General features: G+C 40.2%; 1 protein-coding gene across 1 annotated transcript; it reads right to left on the reverse strand.

Annotated features, from left to right (window-relative positions):
• On the reverse strand, window positions 1-19,324 carry LOC120489516 (butyrophilin subfamily 1 member A1). The gene is given in 10 exon segments (XM_089128817.1): window positions 1-1,011; window positions 1,013-1,536; window positions 3,192-3,218; window positions 3,481-3,525; window positions 9,503-9,565; window positions 17,314-17,421; window positions 17,987-18,259; window positions 18,356-18,703; window positions 18,829-18,897; window positions 19,297-19,324. Coding segments are annotated over 9 exon segments (1,467 nt in total). The 5' UTR covers window positions 18,884-18,897; window positions 19,297-19,324; the 3' UTR covers window positions 1-987.
• Window positions 19,325-20,038: the final 714 nt, after the last annotated feature.

Raw genomic sequence — 20,038 nt, forward strand, 5'->3', positions numbered from 1 at the left:
GCGATTCAAAATTTACCTGTCAGTGGGACAGTTTGATGCTTTGCTAGCGATTCTGGAGCCACATATTAAAAACAAGACCACCAATTTCCGTGAACCAATCGATTCTGAATGGCAGTGTGTCTGGTATGGACCAGGTATGGACACACACACATAAACACACACACCCGTGCGCGGCCCGGTGGAAGCGCTGCGCAGACAGAACAGCTAGGCTGTTATTGTGTATATTGTGCTCAAATACATTAGTTATCGAATTGGCTGCTCAATCACACCTTATTCGATCCTAAATTTCAATCTGATTGAATTCGGGGAGGTTTATTAATTTCATAATCCAATAAGAGAAGAGAACATAAACACTTGATCGAATTGAAAACCGAAACTGAAAGCTCGGCGCATATGTGCAATGATTTGAGGACGAGCTCCCCTCGGCCCTGAATTGTCAAAAGACCTCTCAAAATGCTGGCTCTGGATGCGAAAAACGCAGAAAATCGAACCCGATCCGATTAATTTTATGACGGACGAAATCTCCGGTCACGTTTCCTTTTTCGTTCAAGTCTGGCCTTTTTTTGCGAGGATGATGCATTTCCCTGTACCTCGGCATATGGTCCGCCATTACAAATAATAGAGCAATCAGCAATCATAGGAGTGCAATGCAGCCGTTTAAACTTGCAGGGAATGCGCCTCTCAATGTGACGTGACGATGGCTCTGAGTCAGAACGAAAACGCGTTGTGGAAACGCGTTTGGCTGGTGGTACTTTTTGACCCTCTCTGCTATTATTTTCAAGATGGCGGAAAGACATGGAAGCCTCCGTGAACCTACCCGTCCCATGTACATAAAGATAATAAATTCTTCATTTACGAGGATCAGTCAGATAATTTGCAGAGGTATTTGTACACCATTGAGGACATATTTATGAATAAAAATATTGATTTCAGATAATAAAATACCTAAAAATCTACACAGAGTCCCTTTAATTTGATCGTGTAATTTCATTCACTGACCTCATTAATAATCCTCACAGATAATCAGTGGTGTGGAGTTATTATTATACTGATACCCCAAACCAACAAATGGAAAGAGTTTCTTGTTAAAGCACTGACCAGTGAAAGTGTAGATATGAGACGTGGACTCCACTTCATAAAAGGAGACGAGACCCTCCTCATAATCCACAAACACACCGATCCTCTGAGGCTCCACTCCCAGAGAAAGAGAGACAGATGGATACTCAAGAGCCCAATAGCTCTTAAATATCCGTCTCACAGTCCAGTATCCTTTATCAGGACTCAGATCAATCCAGCCCCTCCTTTTAACAGATTCTCTGGCCACTCCTAAATCCCACTCAGTTTGACCCTTCACCTGAACCTCAAAGTAAAAACTCCCTGAGGAGAATCCGTTCTTCCCGAGAACACCAAGACATTTATCAAACCTGTGTTCTCCATCATCCACTGCGTTCAGGCTGTTTTCATCTCTCACTTGTTTCCCGTCATCAGACATGATGAGACGTCGATGAGCTGAATCAGCATCCAGAGTCACATTCACTGCTGAAAATATAGAAATACTGCTTTACAGATGAGCATATAACAATATAAAGACAATTATTCATTTTTATAAGAATCATGGAAATTTAAGAACAAGATAATAAAAATAATAAATAATACTGCATTCATTGTAAACTAGATTAGGCAAGTTTGTAAGCGAACTTTGAAGTTGTCGAGAAAACCAAACCAATATTTCTTTATTTTTCCATTCTAAATTTCTTTCTTTCTTTCTAACTAATATTTCTTTATTTCTTTATAACTATTCTTTCTTTCTTTCTTTCTTTCTTTCTTTCTTTCTTTCTTTCTTTCTTTCTTTCTTTCTTTCTTTCTTTCTTTCTTTCTTTCTTTCTTTCTTTCTTTATAACTATTATTTCTTTCTTTCTTTATAACTATTATTTCTTTCTTTCTTTTTTCTTTATTTCTTTATAACTATTCTTTCTTTCTTTCTTTCTTTCTTTCTTTCTTTATAACTATTCTTTCTTTCTTTATAACTATTCTTTCTTTCTTTTTTCTTTCTTTATAACCATTCTTTCTTTCTTTCTTTATAACTATTCTTTCTTTCTTTCTTTCTTTCTTTCTTTCTTTCTTTCTTTCTTTCTTTCTTTCTTTCTAACTATTATTTCTTTCTTTCTTTATTTCTTTATAACTATTCTTTCTTTCTTTCTTTCTTTCTTTATAACTATTCTTTCTTTCTTTCTTTCTTTCTTTCTTTCTTTCTTTCTTTCTTTCTTTCTTTCTTTCTTTCTTTCTTTCTTTCTAACTATTATTTCTTTCTTTCTTTATTTCTTTATAACTATTCTTTCTTTCTTTCTTTCTTTCTTTCTTTCTTTCTTTCTTTCTTTCTTTCTTTCTTTCTTTCTTTCTTTCCTTTCTTTCTTTCTTTCTTTCTTTCTTTCTTTCTTTCTTTCTTTCTTTCTTTCTTTCTTTCTTTCTTTCTTTCTTAAGATATTAGTTTTGACCATAATCTACTCAGCAGAACTGAATGTGAGGAACATTATGATCTGCACAGTCAAATAGTTAACAGTGTATCTGATGCATTAACCGTTCAATCCCCATTTTGAATTCTTTGCACACACATGCTTAACGTGTGACACGATGCAGTGCATGTTTAATGATGTTAATAAGGTATGTGTATTTCTCTTGTGTGTAATTGAGCGACACATTTGTGAGGAACCGCAAAAATTTCCATAATTTTGCTCTTTCCACTTCATTAATGGCAGATCCACGGATGATCCTCTCTTTAATATTTGGCCACTTCTTTATGATAGAAATGTTACAGCCACTGTAATTCCTTTAACAATAACATGTGGCCATCTAAAAACGCAAACTCATGAGGGTTTCAACTTTCATTTTGAAGTCGTCAGTTTGCAAATTTAGAAACATATTGATGTATCCCCATTGGCGTAGGTTTTACTTTACAAATCTGGTGAAATGGTGTTCATGACATCATAAGTAACCCAAACTCACAGCATATGCAGAGATGGCATTTGTTAAACATTCTTGATCATTTAGTATTTGGATCATTTTAAGCATTTGTGCAGTGCATTATACCAAACTCTCAAAGATATATAAATAAATAAATGTTGATGTATTCTGGAAAATAAAAGTATTAAAATAAATAATTATGTCAAAGAAAATGCATAGATTATACTCACCCATGTGTTTTCTTAATAGTGAGACAGCTAAAAACAGAAATTATGAAATTACATGCTCATAACAGAATTCATCTCTAGATCAATAATGAGATTTTAATTTTAATCACCATTTGAACAGCAACAAAATCAAAGAAGACTTTATATCTTATAATAAATGTATCTTATAATAAATGTATATTTTAATAACATATAATGAATTGTATATTTATGAATAGACAGTATTCATTAATTGTTTTGCAAAATAATTCAAAAGCAATTAATATTTTAATAAAGCTATAAACAAATTCACCTTGTCGTAGAATAATCTTCTGACTTTGTAAAAGTTGATCACGTTCTAAAGAGAATTCAGAGAAAATTATGTGAAAAAGAACATTTAGAATAAAGACAAGAGAAAACAGCATTAAATATATATAACTAGTTTACACACATATATTTCCTACAATAGTGTTTGGGACAAAGACATTTTCCTCAGTGCTTCACATCATCAATGAAGATGAAGCCAATATCCAGCCCGTTCTCATCCCAAGGCGTCATATACGACGCTTTTGCAAAAGCGTAAACATCCAACGCACATGGCACCCTTTAACGTCAAATGAATCGCAGATATATTTGGGCCGAAGGCGCCTCCTAGTGGTCTAACCCTAACTCTACCCCATACCTAAACTTAACCATAACCGAAGTGTCTCATTTGACGCTAAAGGGTGCCATGTGCGCTGGATATTTACGCCTTTGCAAAAGTGTAATATCTGTCTTACATGTACGCGCCGCCGGTCGTGAAGACTGTGTTTTTAAAACTACTTTGTTTGGCCTTTCAAAAGAGGACACAATTACAAAACAGTGCTTAAGCTTTATTTACAACACTGATCCAGAACAGAACAACTAAAAATGTGGACTGTGTGCTGCGTATTTTTCAGAGGACTGTTTCCAGAACCTGTGAGAGACCGGCGGCTGTGCAGAAAAGCTGATTCTATAAAGTGATTCAATTCAATATTCACATGTACATTCTGGTGGCTCTGACTCACAGCCTGTAAGTATGTGTTCATATTTTAAGAATTTGCTACTGACAGTGTTTTCTGCTCCACGTCTACTTGTCACTTGTATTGTATTGTATAGTTGTTTTAGTTCTGGCTCGCTGCCTTCCTAAAAATGAGCTTTGCCACCCCAGATGACAGCTGGGATACTGATGTAACTTATAAACTATTTTCGGTTTTGGTTTATGGAGGGGCGTCGACTTCGGCCTATTGAGAACGAGGAGTTGACGTCATTTTACAGAGCCCCTCCCCTCTCCGCCATGTTGGTAGGATTTCCAAGGCAAAACAGTATTGTTTACGTGTGTTTTTAGCTCGGTAGTAGAGGAGTTTCTCGCAATACTGCACTGTTTTACCATGCCTGGAAGTAACTGCTGCGTTAAGAACTCCTCCAGTAACTCACACGATACATTTGGAAAACATAGGAACAATGAAATACAGTTTTTGGGGTTACCGAAATGGACACAGCAGGGAGAGTCTGACCTGACGAGGAGACGCGAATTGCTGGGTTTGCTGATGCCTTTAGTATACAATTTTCACTGTTTGCTGTGCCTTAACGAATATGCAAAAGTGTTGTTTGAGTGCCTTGTTCATTACTTTTTTATTTAATTGAAATAAATGTTTGAAACAACTTGATATGGCCTAACAATATTTATTGAGAACTGAAATATATAGGCTATTTGGACAACATAAGTTTCATGGACAACACAAGTAATAATAATAAAATAATAATACTGTTATTAGTGTAACAGCTGTTTTGCACTTTGTGTGAGTTTGTTCTTGTAAGGTCCCTTTTCTTTCGCTTTTTCTTTTAGCATTGCTTTACTTTCTTCCTTTTTTTTCTCGTATTCTTAGATCCGTCTCTGTCCTGCCAAAATAATAAATGTGCGAAAATTTAAGAGCTGAATGTTTAGTCGTGTCTATGGGTTCTAAAGGCGTTACCCCTGGTAACCGATAGTGTCTCCTACCATCATGGCCGACCGGCTCAGACCCCGCCCAAATCGATTGGGTTACGAAAAGCACTTATCGAATATGATCTATAATTCAAAACAGCTTTAGTTTTAAGTCTGATGTCTTCATGTAGATAAAGTGCATTTCTGCCCCTGCAGCACGCTCAGTGTAAAAGCAGATCGGTATGAATCCACAGCACAGAGCGCAGGTGCAGGAGCCTGAAGGCAGCTTTATACTTTTATATACTATATACTTATCCTATACTTGTCTCCATAGACAGTAAACGAAATGGACACAGCGGCCCACTTGATTTAACAGAGAAAATTGAAGCCCATTAGAAGCCCTCACTTCCAACATGAGCAACCGTCACCAAGACAAATCTATTGTTTCTATTATTTCCATTTCCTCAAAAACATTGTTGAAATAATTTTGTCCCATTGCTTTTCAGAGAGAACTGAAGCCGCCAGTGTCTCGATATGACGCTGACATCTTGGAACTTGAGTCTGCGCACTTGCGTGTTTCGGGACCAGACATGCGCAGTCGTGAGCAGGAAGTAAAGCCGCGAAATCAAGGCCCTCACTCTCGCTGAATCAAACGCAAGCACACCTGAAGCACACGCCCTGCACTTTCATTAAGTGTCCTCTGTCTGCTTCGTTCTTCTCCAATGATGTCTGCTGATTGCAGAACCTCGTTAAAATAAGGTAAATGCAACTACTAACCACATAATCAACATTATTAAAAAAAAAGTCTGTTGGTTCTTCATCAGAAGCACTAGCCGAGGAGCTGTTCCAGTCGGGGTTGATGAGCAGTGAGCGCCTGGTGAACGCTTGGATGTCACAACTCCGAAAACGTCAGATACATTTTTCAAATAGGTGCTATCTTTATAAATAAACTACAGATTTGAAATTTAAACAACCACATTCTCACCTGAAACACTCTTAAAATTACATTTCATGACACAATAACAGTAGCCTAGTATTTTGATATTACGCGGGTTTTCTCCTCTGCTATTGACGCTTGCTGGTTGGTGTGAGATGCATTCTGGCAGAAGGCGTAGCCATCATTTCAAAAGTGAGGGGGACAGAATGTCAAGTGCAATGGTACATTGCAAAATGAACTGTAATAGGTTATGATTGCCCTTATTTAATTAAAAACTGGGTCAATGACCCAACCAAATGGCCGGAGGTGTCCTTTCCAGACTGGTTGAATCTCTAGGTAAGACATTGCGGTAGTTACTGGCAATATAAGCCTATAACTTAATCAACTTGCGTATAAGTTACTATAAGTCCATAAAACCTTGTCACTTACCAATTGTACATATGCTTCACTCCAAACTATTAATCCATTTGTAAAACGGTGATCAGTAGTAGTAGCTACGAAGTTGCAGAGGGACTTTGCTGACAGTTCTCACAGACTGCAGTCTGTATTGAGCTGATAACCTTCAGCTGATAACGCTGATGTGAATGAGACATCCCTTATGAAAAACAACTATTGGAATCTTGTAGTATTTTAGGACAAAATATTATAGTAACGTTAATCCTATAGGAATACTACAGTATTTTGGGACATAGCCTAGAAGTATAGAGGTATTAAAGAACATCACAGAAGTATTATACACTACTATAGAATACTAATAGCCATAGGATTACTATAGTCCTTTTTCGTAAGGGGTTTAACCTCAGACAAATCTGGCCCACTGCCTAATACGAGTTAAACATTTAAATCTTGATGTAGGATATACACACCCGCGAAAACCTCAGATTGTCGTAGATACACTTTTTTGCCTTCGGGACATGAATAGACCCTTTTACAGCCCACGTTATCAAATAGTTGCGTGCGCATTTTGCCAACAGAAGCGGTGTTGTTTCCCACTGGCTCTATCGTGTTAGCAACTCTGAAAGTTTATCATAGCGGTTTCCCAGCATCAAAATGTCTGGTTGTTGTGTTTACGGTTGCACTAATCGATATTCCACCAAAGTTTTATAGGATTCCGACAGGATCACGGACGTTTCAGAAAAACCGGCGGCGCCTGTGGCTGCAGGCGATTAAACGTATTGATTGAAGCCAGGACATAATAAAAAAATGCTTGCGTCTACATTCACAGTGCCTTTCAACTTCATTTGTAACTGTTATAAGTAGTTTAATTGCAATGTATGCAAGCAACATAGTTAATATTAAAGTACTATAGCATTACAAAATAAAACTTTAAACAAAAGTGCATCAACACAGGTATCAATAACAACATAAAATGTAAGGACAAGGATACATGTAGGTCTGGGTGAAGAGTAAGAATAAATGTAGGAAAGAATGATGGAAAAGAATCAAATGAAGGAAAACAAATGTAGGTCTGGGTAATATGGTTGATTATAAGCCTCATACATTGTTGTCCTTGTCTTTGACTAGGAAGAATTTCTGATTTCAACACGCAAAAGTCTGAGTCTATGTCATGGTATTTGGCGTTCTGTACATGACCACAGACAATGTACTCATAAGCGTCCAGTGATTTATATGCTCGTAATTTCTCTTGGGTGTATGCACGCTCGGTTTCTCTGGATCTAGCCGGATAACATTTGATAAAGTTAACTTTTTGGAATAACTTTCTCTGTTTGTGTTGCTTAATCCGCTCATGTTTGACACACTGCTGATTCTCGCCATACTTCCGTTGCCAATATGCACGCGCATAGCCACGTCATCATTGTGTACAAACAGTAAAAGGGTCTATAAAGACGAACTGAACTGAACTGGTCATCTGCATTTCTGGATCAGATTCGGGCTCGATAAGATATAACCGACGTTATCACCTGTTAATGGTGACAGTTGTGGGCTAATGGTTAGCGAGTCAGACTGGTAGCCCAAAGGTTGCTGGTTTGATTACAGTACCAGTAGGAAATGACTGAGGTGCCCTTAAAGGATTAGTTCACTTTTGAAAAAACTTTTGCTGATAATTTACTCACCCCCATGTCATCCAAGATGTCCATGTCTTTCTTTCCTCAGTCGAAAAGAAATTTAGGTTTTTGATGAAAACATTCCAGGATTTTTCTCCATATAATGGACTTCAATGGGAACCGGATGGTTCAAGGTCGAAAAGACAGTTAATAACAGTTTCAGATGCAGCTTCAAATGTCTTTAAACGATATCAGACGATGAATAAGGGTCTTATCATGTGAAACGATCAGTTATTTCAAAACTTATTTCAAAAATGTAACTTTTCTAAGGACAAATGCTAGCCTTTCTCCATTCTGTGCGGCGCGTTTGTAACGTCACGTAATACGTAATTACGTTCAAAAGGTCACGGGCAACGTAGCCGGAAGTACAGAATCAAAATCGTCCGACATCGTTGTTTTCCCTTTTAATTCCTTTTTTGTAAACGGCGTTTGAGTTAGTTTTCACGTTCAACCTATGCGTTCAACTTGTAAACACTGACTCTGTACTTCTGGCTACGTCGCCCGTGACCTTTTGAACGTAATTACGTATTACGTGACGTTACAAACGCGCCTCAGAGAATAGAGCAAGGCTAGCATTTGTCCTTAGAAAAGTTACATTTTTGGAATAAGCTTTGAAATAACCGATCGTTTCGCATGATAAGACCCTTATTCATCGTCTGATATCGTTTAAAGACATTTGAAGCTGCATCTGAAACAGTTATTAACTGTCTTTTGGACCTTGAACCATCCGGTTCCCATTGAAGTCCATTATATGGAGAAAAATCCTGGAATGTTTTCATCAAAAACCTAAATTTCTTTTCGACTGAGGAAAGAAAGACATGGACATCTTGGATGACATGGGGGTGAGTAAATTATCAGCAAAAGTTTTTTCAAAAGTGAACTAATCTTTTAAGCAAGACACCCAACCCCTAATCACAGTTTACAGTGTGTGTTCACTACTCACTACTCTGATCCTCTGCACTTACATGGATGGATTAAATGCAGAGGACAAATTCCTAATATGGGTTACCATACTTGCCCTTCAATGCACCATGTTATGTTATGTTATTGTTTGGGAGCTGATTTTCCAAATATGGTAACGGAAGTGACATTTCCATCACACGTGCAAGGTTGTTTTGCAAATCACAATGCACTGGATCGCTGGCCAATCCGAGCACACTGCGCTTTTCAGAACGATGAGCTTTGTAGAAATCAACGTGTTTCAGAAAGGTAAAGTATACTGGAGCATTAATAATGTATGTGTACAGTAATGTACAGTATGTGTAAAATAATTACTTTTTTTAACCTAAAAATGTGTGAACAATGTATTAAAACCAAATGAACAAAATAATGTCATTTTTAGAACCATTAAATGACCCCTTAAATAAATAAAATAAGACAAGTTCACCATGTTGTATTCTGCTCTTCTCATCCTGAATGCTTCTGTTCTCATTCTGTAGTCGATCGTGTGCTGAAAAAAAATTACAATAAAGACAAGAGAACACAGCATTAAATATATATATTGTCACAAGTGTTATCCGTGTTTCTTAGTTTCCCCCGTTTCTGTGTTTTGGTTTAGTCCAGTGTCTCAGTTTTTCCGCTACTCGTTCAGTTTCTCCACCTGTGTCTAGTTATTTGCCCTAGCTGTGTCTTGTTCCCATGATCGGTTCTCTGTGTATGCAAACATGTGCTGCGTCCCAATGGGCTATAGACGAATCCGGCGAAACTACCGGAAGTAAGCGGGCGCCATTACTGAGCTGTTGCTGGGTAGCGTTGCGCCATTGCCTCCTATTGTTTTAGTTGCAACTTGCGTCCACTGGAATAAACAGCCCGCGAGTTACAACTGTCACTAACGTTACAACGTTATCCCTTGTATAATGTCGAGTGGGTAAACAGTTTCCGTTATAAATTGTTTCAATGGTGGCAGTAAAATTTCAATTTTGAAGAGAAAACATTGTGAATACCCCGGGTCGACTGCCCCTGTCTGGTGCCGTACGGTTTACAGATTTCCTGGGCGAGTACAAGACGTGGACATTCGCGTATAATAACAATTATTTAATGACATAAGTAAAAAAAATATAATAAATAAAAATGTGATATAGTGATCAGCAAAATCTCCTCTCTTGCTATTTTTTCTATTAAATTAACATGCTATGGTCATTAAGTGGCTTTCCTGAGCTAAATGTAACGTTATGTGACATAATTGTTCTCCCGCTGTTATATTGACCTCTTTCCATGGTTTAAAAACACTAATTGGTCGATATTATGTATACTTCCTAGCTGTAACGTTACCTTACCCTTGCCTGTTGCAATGTGAAAATGAGATAAATAATGGACACAAATGAAAAACATGAATTTGTTTATTTGATTTCATTCATTTATTTATTTATTGTTGCCAAATGGACAGATCTTTTTATAGTTTCCTCGTTAGCAAACGTTAGCCTAGCTAGCTTGCCAAGCTATTTTCATAAATAACGTTAATCTGTAAGATCGTTTGTACCTTCATCTGTGACTGGAGGCCACTGCAGTCACAGATCAAACCAACAAGTCATTCTGCCTGGCTGTAGCTGTCATCGAGGGTGTGTTCGCGTTATCACCGAGGTTTGTTTACATACCGGTGCATATGTCTATATGCCTGTGTAACAGCTCAGTAATGGCGTCGCCACAAGATGGCAGCCTACACAGAACGCTCGTCGGATTCGTCTATATGCACGCATAAGTTCCACATTTGACGTAAGGATGCTCGTCCATTTCCGGTTGTGGAGATTAAAGCGGAGGAGAACAGAGGAAAACGGGATTATGGCAGAGTCTTCAAAATTTACTGTCCTCCCGTCTTTGAAACGAAACGTACATACGTTTAGATGTAATTTTATATATAGTTATGTTTATTTAATATAATTTTAAAAAGAAGCATAAACACAATGAGGGGTGTCTGTTTTATCTGTTTTTGTTACTAACGTTTCTTTATTATAACCATGGAGTATAAAATTCAATATAAATTCTCAGTATTGCATTGGACTCTACGATCGGCGGAAGTTATCGAGCATCCTTAATCCTTCACCAGAAATACCGCCGTGCATAGAGCCCATTCGCATACTATCCGTCCTAAATTGTATTCGAAAATAGAATTAGTATGTCCCAAATCGTAGTATGTTGAAATAAGTGTTTCAAAGATACCCGGATGGTCTACTTTTTCCGGTCAGAATCCGAAGTGTAGAGGTGCGTTCCATTCGACCGTAAGTGGACTGCGAAGTGGACTTCACAGGGTTTTTCGCCATCTTAAGTGAGATTCCAATTCGAAGGGAACGAACATTTTCAGTTCGAAGGGCACTGCAAACGGCATAGGGAACATTGATACATCATCGCTTCACAGGAAGTCAGTGAAGTCCACTTCAACTGGTATACCGTGTTGAGGGAGTAGGGAGCAGTGAACACTGCGTAGGGACCCTGTCGAATGGAACGCACCATAGATCGATGCACACTCTAACGGCTGATATTGCCCACAAACCATTGCGCGTTGGACGAGGATTCGGTTAGAACTACAAACACGAGTAAAAAGTGTTAAAAAACTACAGACACGTAGTCGATACGGAGGACTCGCGAGTCCCCGCGCCGCCCGCGGTTGTGTAGAGAGGTTTAGATAAAGAGCTTTGAGTGATTAATTATCAGTATCTAACCTGACGAAAATGAATTTATTCAATGTTGTCCACATTATATTGCATTTGCAGCTGCATTGTAAACTTTTGTAAAGACACGTTTAGCCACTACGTTTTAAATGCATCAAATTGCAAACACGAGGAGAGCATGAAAGACCCACAACTGGCAGATGAACGTGCTCTCCGAAACGGTAGGAAATAAAATTAGATAGAATGGAGGATTTTAACTGTGACAAGATGATTGACAGGGCAGTTTACGGTGACAGGATGCACGCAGCACGCGACAGAGCTGTCCGTTAAAGATGACGTGATAGTATGTCCCAAAGCTTGCCTACTCTTTTGCTACACACTCAAAAGTATGTACTTTTTCCTCACAAAAAGAGTACATACTTTTAGGGCGTAGTATAAGTAAGCGAATTGGGACGCAGCAGTGTTCTCCCTCACTCCTTGTCGGTTATTTAATATGTTGCATTTATCTTTTATGTGTAGGATCTCCTGAGTTCTTTGATCATTAAATTCCTGTTAGTAGTTATTCCTCGTCTCCTCGTACTTCCTGCCTTCACCCAATCGTGACATATATAGCTTACACTCATATATTTCCTACAATATATTTCCTACAATTACAAAACAGTGCTTAAGCATTATTTACAACACTGATCCAGAACAGAACAACTAAAAATGTGGACTGTGTGGTGCGTATTTTTCAGAGGACTGTTTCCATAACCTGTGAGAGTCAAGACCGGCGGCTGTGCAGAAAAGCTGATTCTATAAAATGATTCAATTCAATATTCACATGTACATTCTGGTGGCTCTGACTCACAGCCTGTGAGTATGTGTTCATATTTTAAGAATTTGCTACTGACAGTGTGTTCTGCTCCACATCTACTTGTCACTTGTATTGTTGTTTTAGTTCTGGCTCCCCCTGTGGTAGTTCTCTAGAAATATAAGTGATCAGATCTCATGCTGTCAGCTTCTCCTGATCTTTGAATGCCATCCTTTATTCTGCGTTTGTAAAAGCATTAAATTAATGTAAGTTAATTCAGGATGATACATCTTTGCACATATTTGTGATGTTTATTCTAAGCTTTAATTTAATGTAATTTTGGTGATAGCCTTTAGCTATTAGCCTAGCCTTTCTTTAGTGTAGCATTCAACGTGTTGATTACATTCTACTTTGATATGATAATTTACTATATGAATCAATATATGTATTTGTTGCTAGTTTCTTGCTATCTTAATTCCATTTCAGTAAATTGATGACACTGATTTCATTTGGAATATTTTCATAAGAGTTTCAGAACTACATGAATGTCCGTTTAGTAAACGAGATGTTTAAAAGTGACATTTATGGCAGAAAAGAGAGAAAATGTGATCAGTGAATGCTGATTGTTATTTATTGATAATGATGAATTGTTGATGTCTGTCTCTAAGTGATGCAGATGCTAATAAATAGAAATTAGTAAAAAATGTTTAAAAAAAAATGTTCCCAGGCTGCCATACTTATAAAACATATAAAATAACAAGAAAACACGAACTTTGGATGAGTCTCTTGATCTCATCCAGTGTTCAATTCTTTATCAAAAGTGTTATATTATTAACACACTTAAACTTTACATTACCACCACTGTGAAACTACAGCAGGAGTTCCAACAGCATCCAGTTATAATGAAGATTTTAAACACATCATGAACAAAAAGAGTTATAACATAACTTAGACCATCACAGACATCAAAATTAGCCCATCAATCTCAACAAGGGTGACAATCAAAAATAATAATACTCTGAACGTCACAAAACAGGCTAAAAAAAGTTAAAAAAATAAAATATAAATTAATATTGGGGAACAGTTGTGTATGAAGTCTTCTGATAAATCTTCTTCTGAAAACTCTCCAGAAATTGTATATATTAAGACTGGCTGAATGCATTAAATGTAACGGATGAGAATAACTCAGAAATAAGAAATGTTGATGTCAGGTTGAGATTTTTATGGCTATCTTTTTATGGCTAGTTGTACGCCTCCAGAGGGGCAATGCCAAAATAATTCATAACAAGGAGTAGGAGAGCAATATCGTCCACTAAGGCTCAACTTCCTCGAAATGAACTGATTCATCGTGCACAGCAGGTAATAAAAATGATCAGACAAGTCTGTGTGTAACATGTTGACACGTTAATGTGTATATGTGTAGGGTGGTTGAGACCACATGTATTGTAAAAGGGAACTTTGAATGTTGTTTGCTAGACAGAAGGTGTGATGCTAGAGAAAGGTCTGTCACAGTGTCTGGTGTGTGTTTCCCTTGTGTCCACTAGACGTCATTCACACTTGGTTTACTACATTTCCCATGATCCTGTGTGTCACAGAGTGTTCATTGTGCTCAGCTGTTTCTTGTCACCTCGTTTAGCACTTGTGTGTATATATATCCTGTCAGTTCAGTGTTTGTCACAGAATCCTTGTTTAATGTCCTCACACTTCTGTGCCGTGATTTTGCCTGTTTCTTGTTTGTGATTATGTTTTTAGATTGCCCTTTTGGTGTTTTAAACCTTTGCCTGGACTGGATTGTGAGTACGGATTATCCCAATAAATTTAACTGCACTTGGATCTCTCTCTTACTCCCGAAAGTGTGATCGTTACAAAAGGAATCCATCATGAATAGATCCAGCAGTACGGGGCCGCCTAAGACATTATTTTATTATTTTGCAGTGGCGGCTCGCAGGACTGAGGACACCATAGTAGCCAGCTGTCAGGTTGGAGGAGGTAAGCCCAGGACTGTGACTTGCAGCTCCTCTAAAAATCCTGTTCACCCGCCACTATTTGAGGGAACTTGCTTGGCCAGATTCTCTGGGACTCATGGAGGCTGAAGAGGGGGACATGGTCGCCATGAACTCCAACGTTTTTCCACAGTCTAGTCTCTCTTCAGCCAGGTACCTGTGCCTGTTAATGACTTGTGATCCAGAGACCGTTCATGTCACGTCTGCAGATCAAGAGACTGCTCACATCACGTCTGCTAAGCCAGAGACAGTTCATGTCACATCTGCCCAGTTGAAGACAGATCAGGAGATGCCCATACTCGTGGCAGCGAGGGCACCGACCGAGTATTTGGAACGTCTAGCCCAGATCCTGGAAAGACCCTTCAGAGCTTTCGTGTCCCTGGTTCCTGAGCCAGAGCCGATGTCTGTTCCTGAGTCGGAGCCTGTGTCTGTTACTGTTTCTGAGCCGGTGTCTATTCTTAAGCCTCCGGCCTGGCCACGTGTCCACCTGCGTCCCCTGTCCACCCTCACTGGCCGCCCGAAGGGTCTTCACTGCACTGGCCGCCCGAAGGGTCTTTACTGCCCTGGCCGCCCGAAGGGTCTTCACAGCACTGGCCGCCCGAAGGGCCTACACCGCACTGCCGCCCGAAGGGTCTTCACCGCCCTGGCCGCCCGAAGGGTCTTCGCCGCACTGCCGCCCGAAGGGTCTTCACCGCACTGGCCACCCGAAGGGTCTTCACCGCACTGGCCGTCCGAAGGGTCTTTACCGCCCTGGCCGTCCGAAGGGTCTTCACAGCACTGGCCGCCCGAAAGGTCTTCACCGCCCTGGCCGCCCGAAGGGTCTTCACCGCACTGGCGCCTGAAGGGTCTTCACAGCACTGGCCGCCCGAAGGGTCTTCACCGCACTGGCCACCCGATGGGTCTTTACCGCCCTGGCCGCCCGAAGGGTCTTCACAGCACTGGCTGCCTAAAGGGTCTTCACCGCCCTGGCCACCCGAAGGGTCTTCACCGCACTGGCGCCTGAAGGGTCTTCACAGCACTGGCCGCCCGAAGGGTCTTCACCGCACTGGCCGCCCGAAAGGTCTTCACCGCACTGGCCGCCCGAAAGGTCTTCACCGCCCTGGCGCCTGAAGGGTCTTCACAGCACTGGCCGCCCGAAGGGTCTTCACCGCACTGGCCGCCCGAAAGGTCTTCACCGCACTGGCGCCTGAAGGGTCTTCACAGCACTGGCCGCCCGAAGGGTCTTTACCGCCCTGGCCGCCCGAAGGGTCTTCACAGCACTGGCCGCCCGAAGGGTCTTTACAGCACTGGCCGCCCGAAGGGTCTTTACCGCCCTGGCCGCCCGAAGGGTCTTCACAGCACTGGCCGCCTGAAGGGTCTTCACCGCGCTGCCGCCCGAAGGGTCTTCACCGCCCTGGCCGCCCAAAGGGTCTTCACCGCACTGCCGCCCGAAGGGTCTTCACCGCACTGGCCGCCCGATGGGTCTTTACCGCCCTGGCCGCCCGAAGGGTCTTCACAGCACTGGCTGCCTAAAGGGTCTTCACCGCCCTGGCCACCCGAAGGGTCTTCACCGCACTGGCGCCTGAAGGGTCTTCACAGCACTGGCCGCCCGAAGGGTCTTTACCGCCCTGGCCGCCCGAAGGGTCTTCACAGCACTGGCCGCCTGAAGGGTCTTCACCGCACTGCCGCCCGAAGGGTCTTCACCGCCCTGGCCGCCCAAAGGGTCTTCACCGCACTGCCGCCCGAAGGGTCTTCACCGCACTGGCCGCCCGAAGGGTCTTTACTGCCCTGGCTGCCTGAAGGGTCTTCACTGCACTGGCCGCCCGAAGGGTCTTCACCGCCCTGGCCGTCCGAAGGGTCTTCACAGCACTGGCCGCCCGAAGGGTCTTTACCGCCCTGGCCGCCCGAAGGGTCTTCACCGCACTGCCGCCTGAAGGGTCTTCACTTTGACAGTGAAGACCCTTCATGCTTCGCATGTTATGTCACAGTGTCTGGTGTGATGATCATCTGATCATTGCCACAGCTGTTTCACATCATCCTGTTAGTTCTCGGTGTATAAATACCCTGTCTGTTTCTGTGTTTATTGTGGATTCCTTGTTTTCTGTTGTGTTGCACATCCCTGTTCCACTTTGTTTTGTTTCTTGTTTAGTGGACAGTTTTGTATGGATTTTGACCCGTGCCTGGCTGACTGACTACGGATTACCATATAATAAATCTGCATTTGGATCTACCTTTTTGTATGCGTGTCCGTGACAAGGGCAAAGGGGCTGCGATAGAAGAACTCATTATACAAAGCTTTTGTGTATGTGCTGCATAAAATGAGTGTGAAAAAGAAATAGAAAATTTTAATATATGCTTCTGCAAGCTTATATTAATAAGGGACTATATGTTCCAAGTTTTTGGCCTTATAAGGTAATCAGCTGTTCTCTAATGACAGCTGATAGTTAGGATCGACATCTTACTTCTTTAATCTAAAGGTAAGAACAATATTTAATTGCAGTGGATTATGGAAATGTTTTAGAAGGATCTAGAGGTTACAGCAGGATAGAAATACAACAAAACAGAAAACGGTAAGACCATTCAGCCGTTTATTCTATTAATGCTGCAATGCATGCTGGGAGTTTTGCACTATGCTGGCACCCAGGATGCATTGTGACGTGAAACTTTTGACTGCCACCATTGTTGAGATTCATGTGCTGATTGTTGATGTCTGTGTTTAAATTATTCAGATTAGAAATTAGTAAAAAAAAGTAAATAAATAAGGCCCTGTCGGCCTTATTTATTTACATAAAACATAGCAAGAAAACAAGAACTTTACCTCTGTTTTTATGCGCGAACACAGCAATCAGTATTCCAGCAATCACAACGAGCACAACAAAAACTGACATCAGGATGACTGATGTCCTCCAAGAAATAAACATATTATCTGCAAAACAAATCAGTAAATAAGCAGATTGTATAATTCAAACATATTTTTACAGGTTTTTAAATAATGTTCAGTTCTGAATTACACATACACATTTGTTTCAATAATGTTGATACAAAACTCTATTATAAACTTGTAGCAATGTTCAGGGAAGAAGGAGGCGGGAACCTGGCGAACAATTAACAATTGATTTAAAATAAAACAAACAAACTAAAAAGAACCGCCAGCAGCCCCTCATGGATGACTGCTGGCTACCTAAAATAAAACAAAACACAACGTAAAATCAGGTCTGTTCCTCTCTCCACCATCCACGTCGTCGCTCCTCCTTTATGCTTCTGCTCCTCCGTGAGAGATGCGAGACCGGTGTGCATCACAGGTGTTGCTCATTAGCAATCGCAACACCAGCCTCACGCAGTTCTCTCACGTCCCTCGGCCGTCCTGTTCGCCACAAAACCTAATGTTCCTATTGCTTTTAACTTTACATTTTAAGCTGATAATCATTAATTATATTTACTGCATCAAAAATATATTGTACAAGTACAGTAACAAAAGTGTCAGTACTTACTTGTGGTGTTGATCAGTGACTCCAGCATGTGATGTCTCAGTTTGACTCTGCAGTGAATCTTGTCGTTACTGTGATATACAGTGATGGTGTGTTTGACATTGAATCGGTCTGCGTTTCTGTGTGTCTCTGTAGTTTCTGAACTCAAACCGACTCCTTCACTGTCCAGCCACTCAAGATCAGGTTCAGGATACCAACCTTCAGATTCACACTGTAGATGAAGCCCTCCTGAACGATCAAACCCATCTACAGTGATCACTGGAGGACGTCCTACAGCTGCAGATCAACAAGAACATTATGCTGTTATTCTGACTTTTTTAAAATTAGTTTGTTCTGTGAAAAGAGTATGCTAGTTTTGATTTGTTTCCTCACCTTCAACTCTGACATCAACAGTGACGTCATCATATCGGGATTTAGACTGAATAAAACACTTATAACTTCCTTCATCAGAGACTCGGACTGTTGAGAGTTTGAGTGATGCGTTTCCTCTCTGTAGTTCTTGATGGATCAGTTTTGTTCTCCCTCTGTAGGACTGAATCTGACTTGTGTTTCTGTCTTCATGATCATCATAGAGATGCACTGAGTCTTTCAGATCAAGTCTAAACCACTCAACTCTCATGTCCACAACACTGATGTTGGGATTGACTGAACAGGGCAGAATCACATCTTCACCAGCGACAGCAAATACAGGATCTGCAGGTCCCACTACTACAAACTGCTCTGTTACAAGAGAAAGAGAGCCAATCTGAACCACACATTCTAAAGGTTTTTACCCTAATGTTGTCCCAGACGAACAGTACTGTTCAATTAATATAAATTATTATTCACAATAATTAATAAATTACCTGATCTTGAATCTGTAATCCCACTAACAAGGAGGAGAGTCAAACAAATTAACATCTCTGAGACAGATCCTAAAAAAGAAAATATGAAAAAAGAGAAAACATTTCATGTCAGCAAACATGCTTCATGCCGTAGAATGACAAACTAACACTTAACCTTCTGTCCAAAAGCAAGATACACACTTTCACTTTCTGTTCAAAGAAAACCGGTTAAACGGGTCAAGACAAAACAAGATACAAATTCACAATGTGTGTCTACATGTAGTACAAATAAATACATAAAAACACATGTTGAGGTTTGTTGAATCAGGCTTTCATTTTCAAAAATGCAAATATATCTATAATTTTTCATGTATTTACAGGTTTACGTATTAAATGCATTAAACCGGTTTAACACAAAGGTGGTCATCGAGCCACACTCGTTCCAGACTTCAGGAAAATAAATGTGTGTCCGATTCTTCCTTGACTTACCTTCAACTCAACATTCACTGTGTCTAAAATAATTGTGTCGATATTAGAATTTGTTCGATCGTAAGGAGATTCTTCCTGGTTTATTTCCTCTTTCTCTTGTAACACCTGAACAGTATGGAAGCTTATGTGTAGCATTATTCAATTTGAAATGTAATATGCAAAATGACAATGCAATATGTAAAATGGCATTGCATTTTGTATTTAAATTTACATTACCATTCTAGCAACGTTTGGTGCAAAATGAAAATGAAATAACATAATTTACATTTGCCATTTCATACACTAGTTTTAATATGCATATTGAAACGCTTTATAAGTGGCAAAATTAAAATGAAAATGCATTACAGAAATGATTAGATATGTGTAACATATTCAAGCAAAAACTGTGGCAAAATGATCATTCAAATGCTATTTTTATTAATTGACTCACAGTCAAGACACTCGCGATTGCATTTTCACGAAATGCCCCGCAATGGATGCAGCAAAATTCAATGTGCACATTGAAAATGCAATCCGAGCCGACCACGCCCCCTCCTGGCCTGTCAATCACTGCATCAAGGCGGGCCTCGGCAACAACAGGTAAACATAGCATATGGCTATATGGGCTATATGCACGCATAAGTTCCGCATTTGACGTAAGGATGTCCGGTTGTGTAGATTAAAGCGGAGGAAAACCGGAGAAAACGGGATTATGGCAGAGTCTTCAATATTTACTGTCCTCCCGTCTTTGAAACGAAACATA

This window comes from Pimephales promelas, chromosome 3, assembly GCF_988280905.1.
Source record: "Pimephales promelas chromosome 3, fPimPro1.hap1.1, whole genome shotgun sequence".
NCBI lineage: Eukaryota > Metazoa > Chordata > Actinopteri > Cypriniformes > Leuciscidae > Pimephales > Pimephales promelas.